The sequence below is a fragment of the Cladophialophora yegresii genome (assembly GCF_000585515.1).
Source record: "Cladophialophora yegresii CBS 114405 chromosome Unknown aczIN-supercont1.5, whole genome shotgun sequence".
Taxonomy (NCBI): Eukaryota; Fungi; Ascomycota; class Eurotiomycetes; order Chaetothyriales; family Herpotrichiellaceae; genus Cladophialophora; species Cladophialophora yegresii.
In genome coordinates, this window is record NW_006913049.1 from 98,443 (window position 1) to 112,676 (window position 14,234).

The 14,234-nt window shown below is 53.4% G+C and overlaps 4 protein-coding genes across 4 annotated transcripts; all 4 read left to right on the plus strand.

Moving 5' to 3' along the window:
- Positions 1–771: 771 nt before the first annotated feature.
- A1O7_06769 (uncharacterized protein) lies at positions 772–1,794 on the plus strand (the record flags this gene model as incomplete). The annotated part of the gene is made up of 1 exon (XM_007760770.1): positions 772–1,794. The coding sequence occupies one exon, from the start codon at positions 772–774 to the stop codon at positions 1,792–1,794; it is 1,023 nt and encodes a 340-aa protein (XP_007758960.1).
- Positions 1,795–5,381: 3,587 nt separating this feature from the next.
- A1O7_06770 (uncharacterized protein) lies at positions 5,382–6,692 on the plus strand (the record flags this gene model as incomplete). The annotated part of the gene is made up of 3 exons (XM_007760771.1): positions 5,382–6,057; positions 6,106–6,342; positions 6,391–6,692. The coding sequence occupies 3 exons, from the start codon at positions 5,382–5,384 to the stop codon at positions 6,690–6,692; spliced, it is 1,215 nt and encodes a 404-aa protein (XP_007758961.1).
- A 1,173-nt stretch (positions 6,693–7,865) lies between these two features.
- A1O7_06771 (uncharacterized protein) lies at positions 7,866–11,678 on the plus strand (the record flags this gene model as incomplete). The annotated part of the gene is made up of 1 exon (XM_007760772.1): positions 7,866–11,678. One exon carries the CDS (start codon positions 7,866–7,868, stop codon positions 11,676–11,678), a length of 3,813 nt encoding a protein of 1,270 aa, XP_007758962.1.
- A 646-nt stretch (positions 11,679–12,324) lies between these two features.
- A1O7_06772 (phosphatidylserine decarboxylase) lies at positions 12,325–13,717 on the plus strand (the record flags this gene model as incomplete). Its single annotated transcript, XM_007760773.1, has 2 exons — positions 12,325–12,368; positions 12,430–13,717. 2 exons carry the CDS (start codon positions 12,325–12,327, stop codon positions 13,715–13,717), a joined length of 1,332 nt encoding a protein of 443 aa, XP_007758963.1.
- Between the last annotated feature and the right edge of the window lie 517 nt (positions 13,718–14,234).

Below are 14,234 nucleotides of genomic sequence, written 5' to 3' on the forward strand. Positions count from 1 at the left end.
AGAAAGTTCCTGAGAAACTCGGTCGGGCTTCCGCGGAGGAGATTCTTTCGAACATGTGAGTCCGTGCAGACTTAGAGGCAGGGGGCGCCCTCGTAGCCGCATACGCCGTGCCTCTCCTCAGTCTCTCTTCGAGACGCCAAGGGAGGCACAAGAACGTTGGCATTGACCGTCCTGAAGAGCGGTCGTCTGCTTGATTCGCAACGGTAGACGTACTGTGCGGACTATCCGAAATCTGTGTTATGTTTGTCCGCTCAATGGTCGATGATGTGCGTAGATAGCGCCGAGGACCAGTGCGGGCTCGCGGCCGCCCGGCTATCTTAGTAATCGCACCAGTCGACCAGTCATCCCAGTGGTGAGACGCATGTGATGTTGGCTAGGGCTGCATCGTATCCTCACCTTGACCTGTTTTGACAGGAGTTGGATGTACTCTATGTCGTCGGTTTCTCTCAGCCAAGAAAATGCAATATTAGTCAAACAAGCGGCCGCCGGCTTGGAAAAGCACAACACGAGGAACTGGAGAGTTACGATAAGACCGTGCACCCACCGTGTGATGCAATCAAGACGATGACCAGAGGCAAGCGGATACGGGAAAGGACGGGAAACATGCCACCTCCGGCAGGGAATTGAGGGCATAAAAGACCGCAACTTCCCAGGGACTTCCTGTAGGAATTTGCCAGAGAAGCACCAAGGCCCCCAGAGTAACATATCACACTTCAAGAGCACCAATCCGTAGCAGATCCCGATCCTCTTTCATCCACGCGGTCTTCCAATATGGGCTCGATTTCTCCGAAAAGCGAGACAATTCTCATCACGGGCATCTCAGGCTTCGTGGCTTCTTGGATTGCACATTCATTTCTGGATGCTGGATACAGTGTCCGCGGGACCGTTCGATCTGAGCGTTCCATCGATCATGTCAAGAAGGCACACGCAAAACATGTTGATCAATTGTCGTTCGTCGACGTTCCAGACATGGCGGCTTCAGACGCCCTGAACGAAGCCGTTAAAGGGGTGGCAGGTGTCATCCACACGGCCAACCCCTTCATCCTTGCTCCCAAAGACAACGAGGAAGAGCTTCTGAAGCCATCAATTTCCGGAGTCTTGAATGTTCTCAAAGCCGCCGCCAATGAGGGTCCAGCGCTGCGCCGTGTTGTTTTGACCGCTTCTTTTGCTTGTATCCTGGATCTTAACAAAGGTGTTCGTCCTGGCTTCACGTACGACGAGTCAAATTGGAACCCTGCAACGTACGAGGAAGCTAAAGCTTCGTCCAACGGGGGTTTCACCTATTGTGCGGCAAAAGCTCTGGCGGAGAAGGCAGCTTGGGACTGGATTGAGACAAACAAGCCGTCTTTCTCGTTCACCTCCATCAATCCACCCTGGATCTTCGGTCCGACTCTTGGCGGAGTCAAATCCCTTGAGCACCTGAATGAATCGACAGAGGCAATTTGGAAGCTCGTGAACGGGTCCGCCAAAGAAGTGCCGCCCGTTGATTTTGCGGGCTTTTGCGATGTGCGGGATGTCGCACTGGCCCACCTCAAGGCGTATGAGCTCGAAGAAGCTGGAGGTCAGCGATTTCTCACCGGGTCCCATTTTGACTACCAAATTGCGGTAGACTCTTTGAGGGCAGACTTCCCACAGATTAGAGACCGCATACCCGAAGGGACGCCGGGACAATCAGATCCAACGTACGAGATCAACCATAGCAGAGCGGAGAAGGTGCTGGGCATCAAGTTCACACCGTTGAACATGACATTGAAAGACACGGTTGAAGACCTTCTCGCGGCGGAAGGCAAGTAGGTGTAACGGGGCCAACGCGTGCAGTCAGGAGACTCACTCACGCCAGCACGCTTCCAAAAGTTACTGTATAGTTCCAGTTTAACAGATGAAACTGTCCGTTTGCTTCTTTTTCCGTAACAAGAAAGCGCCCCTGACTAGGGACCTACCACAACTGTCAGGATACATAAGCCACCTGTCAGCGAAGAAGTTGACAGCCGATAATGCGTTTAGGAGTATGTCTATTCGGCCGAGGATATCAGCGTGGAACTACGCACCCCTGGTGACTCTGTTGATGAGCGGCTCTCTCGACACCATCGAATTGCCTCGTACTATATCCAGATGGTTACAGCCAGGCTTATCAAAATCAAGTTGCAGTTGACGTAAGTCGAAAGGACCGTCGAGAATCCAGCACTAGGACTGAGCGACCTCCACGAAGGATAGAGAGCTCGGTTGATGGCAAGGTTGTCCGATCGTACTTGTCGGTGGCAGACACAACGTTAATTTGTGGGCTTCAAGCCGCATGCCGCCTGTTCTGGACGAGTCCAACAGGGCGTGCTGAAGCCTCTCAAAGCCACAGAACATCCACCGTAGAGTGCTGCTGCTTGAATTTCCTCATGCAAATTACGGACTCTAGCTCGATGTAGTTCGATTTGACGTTATACCAGCACAAGACTAGTCCCTGAGAGAATTTGGTCCATCGTGGTCACGGTTGCGCAAGCATGGCTCGTCCATTCAGCCTGTGGGTTCTGGCACGTCTGGCCATCAATAGTCGCAGAAAGGTGAGGCTCGAAAACGAGTTGGCGTATGGAGATGGCAAAGATCAACAAGCGTGAATGAGGTGACAGAACAGTCACAGATTATTGCAAGAATCGATAGGGCCACCTTGGGTCGGAGAATGCTCGCCGGACTCGAAGCCCGCATGTTATGTACCAGGATGCGAGCCGGCCCTTTAGGGGCAGCAAGAAGGGGGCAGAGGCGTGTAGAGGCCTCGTTGTGTTCGGCGATCAGGCCTCAAAGCAGCATAGCTCCATCAATCTTGAGCCATCGGCTAGCAGGTGGCAACCACCGCGACATGCTTGGCCCGGCCTATCGGATTGGAAGAGATTCTTGCTGGTTCCTGGCGCGGTGATTGACACGGCAATGAATATGAACCAAAGTACTGCGTGCAGGAGGAGGATGAGCTGAAAGGATGGAGGATTGTGTTTTCCCAACGACTTTCTGTTGCACGGAGCGTGGCAAGCCATGAGGCAACAGTCTTCCAAATTGCGCAGCAGGACACGCACCCAACACGCGGTGGCCACGAGTGGACTGGCATGTTCCGACTTCGACGGAACGAGGAAAGGTTTAGGGGAAAGGATTAGCGGATGGTGGACACTCGAACCGCAGTCAGGTTCAGGGAATGGCAGGAAAAGCCTCTCTGATGGGCTGCAGGAGATGGCGCACGCACGTGGCTGAAGCCCATCGCATCTCCGACCCCGGATGCTTGACAACTGCGAAAGAGGGTCCAGGCTCTGCGATGGCGACTCGGGCATGTGTCCGGGGAAGGCTCCAAGTCGCTCTTTGGGAAGTCTGAGCTGCTGGTAGCAAATTGGAATTAATATGGACAGTGAGCAGTTGGGTGTCCTGACAAGCTGGGATTGGGGTGCTGGCGAAGCTGGTGCTTCATCACTGACTGACACGAGATGGGCGGGCGGGGCAAATCGCGGTGGTCGCCCAATGCTCCGCATCCTCGCACATCGCGCACCTCTCGGGTCACAGGCTGCGCTCCTTCCCACGTTTTCACGTTTCTGTGCTCAAACCAGATCTGCAGTTGCCAATGCGAGTCGCGACCATGTGAAACACCAGCTGCCTGTGCCATGTACGAGGACACGGGTCACGGCGGACACTGCAGGAATGGCCTCCTCATGTACAGGATTCGGTAGCCGGCATATGTACACAGTAGATGATGGCGTTTTCGCGCTTTATCCGAAGAGCAGATGCGTCCATGCTGCGTGAAACTGTACGTACTCCTCAAATTAACCGCAGTTGGCGTGCTTGCAGCAGTGGGATAACCTAGGTGCTAGGTAACTTTCATGCCCACAGCAAATCCCCAAGGCAGCTAGTGGAGGCTTGAAAGAGGCATGGAGGGTCCGGGAGGCAACGATGGTGACCGGGATGAGGCATGGGTCCCCCAGCTCATAGCCAATTCCGGTCTCTGCCATGTCGAGTCGACGACTTGTCCACCATCTCCACGTTTGAGCGTCGCTCGGGTGTCTGGGTTGGGCGCTCTCCTCTTGCATCTTGTATCTCTTGTCGTTGATCCTGGATTTTTCTGCATCTTGATTCTGAATTCGCCTCTTGCTTCTTCTGCTTGTTGCATGCTGGAATCACATCCGGCATCTCTTCTTCTTCTCCTCGTTTCTACTGCAGGTCACTGCCATTTGGCACGTTTATCCGTGCACGACACCACTATCTTTCGCCTTCCGATCGTATCTCCGATCTAGCACTCGCACCGGCACCCTTGCTCCTGGGCACAGCTCCCGCGCATTCTTACTACAGTACACTTTAACTGCCTTCTGGATATTTGACAGCTGCAGTACATCCTACCTCCTGCTTTCACTCCTGCAACCGACCTTTCTCAACATTCGACCCGTTTTATTCTGTTGGCCTCTCAGCTTCGGTCGGTTAACTCCAGACGTTATTCTCTGGGGAATCGCAGCAGCCTAAGCCCGGCTTTGCGCTCTACACGGCCTTGCTCAAATTGTTATCCTGCCGTCTACCGACGGCCGACCCTTGTGCAACGATTGCCTCCCGCAATTGCACCCACTCGAGCCACTTTTCCCTCACGTTCATCAATCCCTGGAAAGCCGCATCGCTTCGATCCTGCTCCGCGTCCTCCCACGCCACGTTTTGCCGTTGGACGCACCTCGATCAGCGTGCGTTCTTGGAGAAAGAGAAACCAGTCCGGCGCATACTATCTGACTTGTGTTGGCCTCGTTTCCACCTCGAGACTTCAGCCGCGGCGACGACCGCACAACAGACCGTCCGTGAGAACGAGCGTGCAAGGATACCGTTGAAGACAGAGCGCGGACGTTACCATTCGAGTGGTCTCCAACCTGCAGTAGTTGAGCTGGATCTCAGCATATTTCCTCCACAAGCATTGTACCACTGAAAGCTGCAGTGTCAGCCTCCCTGAATCACCTGTTCGGACGGGTACTCCTCCCATTCCACCTCCCGGAAGCTACGGGCCAATAAGTTGCTCCATCGCCGGACTATTGGGCGACGAGTCTAGGGACTTTCGATCTGCGTTTGAACAGCCATATGCGCGACAGCGCCGTCTTGGTCGCTATCTGAGCTAGTTAAATCGACACATCAACACCGTACCCATGATGGAAACCACGAGCCACCGTCCTTGGGAGTCAAATCCCCCTCCTCACAGCCTCCCGCAAACAAATCAAACGCTGCCCTCGATAGCTTCTTTGACCTCGAAGATGCCTGTCCAACCGCTTGATAGAGCACCTTCAGAGCTTTCCATTCTCCCTCCACAAAGAGATTCAGGAAGCTGGATGACTCCTGGGACACGTTAGTATATCCCACTCTTTTGACATATTGATGAGAAGCTGACCACAATGCGCCTAGTGTCAGGGTCATCCACGAATTCCATGCCTTACCTGAACTCTGCCCACTCCCCGACCGGTCCAGGTCTGTCGCCATTCACCCCAGACAACCCTTCGGCTCCGACAGCGCCTTTCAACGGTGGTATGCACCAAGCCTCGAACGGCCTAACAGCCCCTACATCCGATCCATCTACGCATCCAAACAGGGGAAGTGGCGACTTTAATGATTCACGAAGGAGCAGTGTTGCTTCTAACGGCATCCACGCGGGAATGAATAACCTGGTGCTGGGACCGACCTCTCCGTACACCAGCAACAATGCATCTCAGACCTCGCTAGTCTCTGGCTTACAGAGAGAAAGAGGAATACAGACAAACGGATATCCCGGCGGAACCAGTCGCTACTCCACAATGAGTGGTGGGTCGATCGCATCTTACGGCTCTGGTCGGGGCGGAAGAGGTGGTTTTGCGGCAGGTCGAGTAGCACCGCCCATTTTGGAAAACCCCAAACAAGAGGTCTACAGTGCAGAAGCCCCTACTCGCGGTCAGGCATATGCTTTTCCCGACCCAGATGCGCCTCGACCTGGGGGACGGCCGCCTTCAGAGTTTTCACGCAGGAACAGTTTTGCCGAGTCTTTTACTAGCAGTATTCTGACCGTAGAGTCATCCAGATTGCCACCCGGGCAGCATGGTACGCATTCCGCCAATTAATTGTCGTCACCAAAGCTAACGTTGCTAGAACTTCCCGAGGCTCATCATCACAGCCTGCAGCACAAGCATATCGATAGTCTACGAGGCGACCCTGATTCGCCCAATGGGACCACTCCATACAGTCGCACACCAGAGCTCCGAGTTACTCACAAACTCGCGGAGCGCAAGAGGAGGAGCGAGATGAAGGATTGTTTTGAACAGCTACGGACCCGACTACCGTCAAGTCAGAACAACAAGTCTAGCAAATGGGAAACTCTATCGAGAGGTGAGGATCCACCGCGACAACCATGGGATAGTCACTAATCAGCCACAGCCATCGATTATATCTCTCACCTTGAGACCCAGAACAAGCAGCAGCGCGCCGAGTCTGAAGGTCAGCGTATAAAGATGGCAGAGTTGGAGGCTAAAATGTTAGAGATGAGTCGCCAGATGCAGAGTATACAGCAGACACAAGGCTCCTTCCCTCCGGCACCTAGCGTCATGCCGCAGAGCCCACTGGAATACGGCAATCACTATAACAATCACCTCAACGGTGCAAACGAGCCTGCACGAACACTGCCGCCAATCATGAGCAGCAACTCCATGCAAGGCATACAATATGATGACAGACGATAAAAACATCTTCAGGACTATTGTCCTGATACATTTCGGTGCCTTCCCGGTTGCGCTCCTGCTTTGGCCTTTGACGCCAAGTTTTTGCATTCATCGAATTGCGACTCGTGCTCTGAGCAGAAGCTAGAGCGTTCGGCAGGAGGCCTCATCTTTTCGGGGTCGGTGGGACTGGACTGATTTTATGATACCATGCGCACAGCAATACGCTCGCAAGAATTGAGCAAAACTACGGCACCGGACAGTGCCAGGACTTTGGAGATGCAAGGGTACGATTGCGAAAACTACTATGTGCCATAGCTAGGAACAGCTTCTGGACTGTTAGATAATTTGGCGCTTATCCTGCTGTGGGACTCAGACAGTCTTGTATATGACGAACATTGAAACAAAGCCACATGATGGTCCAAGATGATTGTGTCACAGCCTCGCCAGCCTTGGTGCAGCCTTGCCAGACGCCCAGCGATGATTGGCTGTAGGCTCATCATTTCTCGCCCAGTGACCGCGCGCTTAATCTCACTTTCTTCAAATTTCAACCTCCAGTCACCATCCTCTCCTGCGACCTCTGAATCGTTCTCGCGACCGGGACGCCCGCCGGCCAAACACATGCAAGGCTCGCCGCGTAGAGCTATGTTTGGCACGTCCACGAGGCCCCTAGGGCCGCGAGCTCGAGTCCAAAGAATCGCGTCCCAAGCCAGAGCCTCAAACACCAATGGCTCGGTCTCCACGCAGCCTGCCTCGACTGAGAATAAACACATCAGATCGCGGCTCACTCTTCTTTACAAAACATGTTTCCATGCCCGATCTTAGGTCGCCCCGCGTGATCTCTGTCTGCCGGGCTAGTACCCACTCTTGATTCAAGGCTATTGATCATATCATTCACCTGTCTTTCGCAAGTCTCACATTTCCTATTGTTTTTTCCTATTCACCGGATTTCCCATACAGCAGTCGAATTTCCTTTCATTCGTGCTATTCATACTTCCATACAAGCCAGGGTACATCGCTTGAAACAGTCTCACTCTCTTCGCGAGCACAACAAAAATGCTCCAAATAGACACAAGTCAGTTCAGCTGAATGTCATTGCACAGTCGACCCCCATCATATTAGACGAAGGCATGCAAGCTATTTCACCCCCTCTATCACAGCACGGCGCTATTTTCTCAGCCCTCCAGCTCACCGACAATGGTGGCCAGTTTTGAGCCGCCTAGTGGGCAAACCACAATAGCAAAACACCGGACGCCGGCTCCAGCATTCCCATTATCATCACCTCATCATGATAATCTAACGAGATTCAAGCCTGTCAATGGCGTCGGTACACTGGCCGCAAAAGACGTCTTTTTCTCGCCAAATCCTTTTGCTTCAAGCTCTTCCGAAGACGACAGTGGATCTTCGAGCGGACAAGATGAGTTCCATTTAGAAAGATACAGCCAAGAAACCAACCGGACGACAAAAGCTGCAGGGATGAATCGCAGACAGTCTCGTCGGCGGAATCAGCAGCACCCGGGTCAATCAGCTGCCGACAAAAAGGCTCGTCCGGGGTTGAACATTGTCACCAACTTCTCTACGAAAGCTAAAAGGTCGAACACCGATGGACTGATCCTGGATCAGGTGCAATCCCAAAGACCCCGACTTGGTCCGAGGTACGCCACCTCCATCAAGTCGGCCAAAGCTGAGCACATGAACCACCCGTTAATCGAACCCCTTCCTCGGGCTGGCGTAGATGGTGATTCAGTGGACAAAGAGAGGGTGTCAAAGCGGGCTATCGCTCGACAAGCTGTTTCGAAACTGCAGGAGTCACAGGCGGCAAGAACAAGGGCAGCAGAAGTGTCAAAGACCACGGATCCAAAGTTCGCAGGCGAACAAACCCATCAGGACGACCACAAAGTCCAGCTCCGCAATCCAGTAAGCGCCACCAGTGGATATTCTCCTGGAGCTCGGTCGATCGTTATTGGCATGAGCATACCCGAGCATGAAGTCGATGCGCATCGGTCTGTAGGTGGAGGTAACAATGTCCACTCTGCAGATACCCCCAACACACCTGCAATTGTCATCACTCCAGCGGACGAGGCCGATTTCGGGAACCCAGCCGTTTCTAAGGAGTATTCCAAGGTTTATTCACCTCATGCTCGGACCGGCTTCCAGATGCAACCCAGCGACTTACCATCCGTACCCGGGATACCTGCGCGTTTTGGTAGATATGGTAGCGAAGGTCGACCAGTGGCAGGTGCGAGCATCATCCGCTCCGAGAACGAATCCGACCTCAGCCGTCGAGGACGTTTCGACGAGAGCGAAGAGATCGACCACCACTCATTGGGGGATGAACCCAGAGTTTCGACAGACAGCCAGGAACGTATCCTACCATCAGACCTTGAAAACAACCGTCACCAATCGCAGGGTTGGTGGAACTTGATGCTTTCACCCTTGCTGTCTCGAAAGGGGACGGTAGTCGAAAAGGGAACAGAGAGGAGTCCGGAAACGCCTCCTGTTCCGTCTATCCCGGCTGACATCAGGCTCTCCAAGTCGGACGTGGTATCTCCCTTGACTTCCGAGTCTCCAGAAACGCCACGACGGGCTGGACTTGCCAGTGCGCGAGCCAGCGTGTGGTCCAGGTGGACGACTTGGGAGCGACAAAGGGATGAAGGCAAAAGGATTGATCCGACAGACGATCGCAAGGACGACGTTGGACAGCGCCGTGATTTGATACAGGACTGGGACCAAGTGCCGCCATTTCCACTAGTCGACTACGGCAAAGGGCTTGCTGCGGAGTACTATCATGCCTGTGCTGTCGAGCAGTTAACTGGCAAGGCGTATTTCGAATGTGAAAACCATTCCTGTGCAGAAAGGTTGCCTCAACTACAGTCAGTATTCGACAAAGCGGTGTCCACGGGGACGCCACTGGATGCCTCGAAGACACTGGGCGGAGACGTCGAGGAGGATGCCAAGGGAGCTCCCACAAGCAGTCTAACGTTAGATCGAAAAATCTCTAGTCCACAAGAGCCAGAGGAGCTGTCACCAAATGTCAGACAGGCAAACACAGCCACCGTGGTCCGGGCTCGTGCCGTCGAGACACCCGAACTTACGCAAGAGTCACAAGGCGAACAGACGGAGGCCCCGAACGGCCCAGCAGATGCAGATACAGTGACCGAAACGCTTTCTGCCCCAAATACAAAGACACCTCCTCGTGAACCTCAGTACCCTAATATCGCCACGATCGCATCGTCCAATCTCCAACCACCAATTCTGTCACCTGGCCCTGTATCGCCAGCCATGCAACACACAATGGCGTCCCAGGGTGCCGTTCCCATGGCTGAAATCGATCATCAGCCGAATCAGCCACGTTTGCTTGAGCAATCGACGACATCGACTGACCGACAAGCGTTTGGAGCAACGCAACCACCCGCGGTGACCATACATAATCATGCCTTCTATAGCGACAGGTCCGCGTCTGAAAACAATGCGGCTGTTGAACAGGCAAGAAAAGAAGCCATGGAACGACTCGAGTCCGCTCATGTTGACGGCGAGGTTGACCAAGCCCCCAAAAAAGCAAGAGAGGAACCACCAGTGACGAGAGATCCAGAACCTGAGGAAAAGCAGGAAAGGAAAAGCCTATGGTCGAGATTCAAGAGCCTCCTCCCGAAGAAGAAGGCAGAAGAAACTGTGGCGCCTGACAAAAAGAAGAAGCGCCGTTGGACACTTATCATTTCCGTTGTCTTGTTTCTCATCGTGCTTGCGTGCATTTTGCTTGCTACGCTTCTCACGCGAACAGGTGATGGCACACCTGTTCAGAGTCAGTGGCTGAACCTTACCGGCTATCCTCCCATTCCGACGGGCATATCCACGATAGCGAGACCCGATGTCGTCAAGCAGCAATCCAAATGCGTGGCACCCAATACCATGTGGAGCTGCGCGCTTCCGAAGGAAGACCAGTTCGAAGTGGCGCCTAACTCTCCAGATCAGCCGAATTTCAGATTTCAGATCACCTTTCGAAATGGCACAGTGCCTGCGAATATGTCCGTTCCAGCACCGGATTTGAAGAAAAGGTCAATGGTGACTCTGACGGAGAGGGCGAACGACCCCTTTACGAACGAGCTCTTTACGCCGAACCCGACTCCGCCGAGTCGAGCGGACCAGATCTTCGTGGGCAACACGACGGACAACATCACACAACCTTTCGAGGGAGAGCCGACGCCATTCTTTATCAGCTTCATCCCTGTCTTTCCCATCGATCCTTCAAACACGACTGCTGGGATTTCGGAATCCACTGCTTCGACAGTCCGAAAGCGTCAGTCTAACAACTCTGCCGACGATATTATTCCTGGTCCAGACGTCTTGGACGACGGCAGTGCTGCGCCCGCAAATCTTCTGCCAACCGAGCCCTACCCAACGTCACAACCAATCAAACTGTACAACCGGGGTCAAGCTGACGAGCATTATGGCTTCTACCTGTACTACGACAAATCCATCTTCCTGCATTCTACTGCTCCTCTAAACACGTCCCAATTCGCAGACAACGGTGGGATTGACTCTCTTGATGCTAATGGCGGGTCGACCCGCGATCAGTCTCAGCTGCGTTGCACGTTCAGTCAGACGAGGTTTCTTGTGAGGATGTGGACAAATCCAGCCTTTGGAGCGACTCTTCTTCCTCGGATCGCCGACAATGGCAGCAATGACACAAATGCAGGAGACAACAACTCCGCCACGGATTTCAGCCGCCCCGGCTCGTTCCCGTACCCGACGACGATTAGTATTGACCGGCATGGTGGAAACATCAACAAGAAGGCCGTGTACTGCTACGGAGTCAATCAATTGCAAGTCATACAGAACGATATCAAGACAGTGGTGCCAGAGTTCAGAGGAGTAGAAGGAACGTTGATTAATGCAGCGCCGGCGCTCGTGAACGGCACAGCGGGCGATGATAACGGGTTTGACCAGGGAGCTGGTGGGATCGACGGGGGCACTGGAGGCTGCGAATGCATCTGGCAGAACTGGACCTAAGTATATCAATCATTTGGTACTTCAAAGCGAGGATCTGGAGTGCCCAAAGGTAATGAGCTGGGAGTCTTGTTTGTAGGGCTTCGGAGCATGGAGTTTGGTATACATGCGTGGCGTACAACATTGCCTGTCCTGGAGGGCATGGACTAGCTACCAAAAGCGTGAACAAAAGCACAAACATAGATATAAAATATTAATATTCTGATGCAGGAAGTGCAGGCCACTCAGCATATCCTGCATCTGTGAGGCTGGTGGTTGTTTCCGAGCGACGTTTGAAGTGTCAGAAGGGCAGTCGACACACCGCATTCCGTGGTTGTAGGTTACTGCTGGCCAGCAACATGTTCATTCTGGACTCACCACATAATGAGCCCCACCTGAACAAATATTTCCTGCTGGAGGCGAAATTTTAAGTGAAAGTGAACGAAGCTTGATTGCGGCGTGGTACAAGCGGACAGTGAGTGACGTATGATGATGGGTTGCAGCGACGGAACATAGCGATGATTACGCAAGTGAACGGTCCGGCCGGCTAATCCGAACGAGGCAAACCTGATCGTACCACAGCACGACTGTCTATATGAAAATCGATAATTTCATGACCCATCAAGGAGAGACCAGCACTGAAAAGGAAAGGCCAAGAAAAACGATCACAATGAAGCACGAGAAGAACATCCCAGAGCCACATCACTATCACCGGTATGTACTTACTGTCAAACCTCCAACGAACCCAGACGGACTGACATGTTGAAATCGACAGATTGGGAGAGTGGCTTCCGCACGATCAACGTGCTCACAGGGAATGGCTGGCAGGTGTTATCGACCTTGTCGACCAGAAACCCGAGCGTCTACACCCAGCTCTGGCGGAGTTCCAAGACTTGATCGAAAACAACACCCGCGTCTACCTTCTCATCGCGTCAATGTTTCAGCAGATTCCCAACAAGGAACCGTACACCAATGACCCACAAGGTGAAGGTCACCCACAAATCCGCGACCACATCCATATGCTCCAAGTCCTCAACCACATCTTGACCACCGCACCATCCTGGAATGACAAGTCTGAACGCGTGGGGTTGGTCGGATTGCCATTCCACGCACTGTTTGACTGGCCCATGGGGACCTCCTCTGGGTTTGCCGTCTTCCTGGATCCAGATATCAACAAGGTCTTGAAGAAGGTGCTGGACGCATGGGCGAACTACCTGGAGTCACCAGAGTCTGCATACGTCCTCAAGAAAAACGCAAGAGGCAGCTGGTTCAGTCCGCATGGCGAAGAGGAGCTGACTCACGTGGCAAATGTCGGGAAGACAAGTCACAAGTTTGAAGAGTTGTTCGAGTGCGACCCGAGTGATCCACACATGGGATTTAAGTCTTGGGATCACTTCTTCACCCGTGTTTTCAAAGAAGGAGCTCGGCCCGTTGCCAGCCCAGACGATGACAACGTGATCGCAAATGCATGCGAGTCCAAGGCGTTCAAGGTCGCGCGAGACGTCAAAGCACGAGAGCACTTCTGGTTGAAAGGCCAACCGTACTCTGTGCTCGACATGCTGGCTCAAGATCCTTGGGCTGAGCAGTTCGTCGGAGGCACAGTGTATCAAGCGTTCCTCAGCGCACTGAGCTATCATCGATGGCATGCTCCTGTGTCCGGCAAATTGGTCAAGGCATACGTGGTGGACGGGACGTACTGGTCAGAACCCCCGTTCGCCGAATTCAAGGAGAACCAATCAGCAGATCCGGAAGGCATAGTGACAAGCCAGGGGTATCTGACAGCTACGGCGACAAGAGCCATCATGTTCTTCGAGGCAGACAACCCGGCGATTGGCTTGATGGCGTTTCTGGGAATCGGCATGTGTGAGGTGTCGACGTGCGAAATGACAGTTCAAGTGGGCCAGCACGTCAACAAAGGAGATCAAATTGGCATGTTCCATTTTGGCGGCTCGACTCACTGTTTGATGTTTAGGAAAGGGGTTGAGCTCGAAGGCTTCCCCGAGGCGACCCCTGAGCACAACGTTCCAGTTCGCAGTGCGTTGGCGAGGGTGCAGTCGAGGTAAGAAGGAAGCGAAACAAACCGTGAGAGACCGCGGTACGGGCACATCACGTGCAAGAAACCAAGCGGTCAGCTACGTCATCCGGCAAGTCGCAATTTTTACTCCGCACTGGCACAGCAGACTGCTCGCTGCTTTGGCCTGGAGGAGAGAGCGAGCGTTTTGAGCGGGTTTAGACGTCACCAGCGCTCAACCTGGTGGATGTCGCGCCTTCTCAGGGCTGGCTCACCTGGCTTTCACCCTACCACAGTAGATCCTATCTTTTTGATGGCACTGAAAGAATGATTTTATCCTGCTATTCTTCAACCAAATGATAGACTAAGAGCCACATCCAATAGCGCTCCCGGTGCGTTCCAATTCTTTATTCTCTTCCGGGCCATGGGTAATGTGCACTTGTCTCTTGCTGCCTTGCTCTCCTGTTGTCATTGCACCTCTCGCCTCGTCTCTCCTGGGGCAGACAGCCCCACGAAACGAACCCGCTCATTGGCCGCTTAGCGAGTCTTTCTGGAATTTGCGAAGTTGC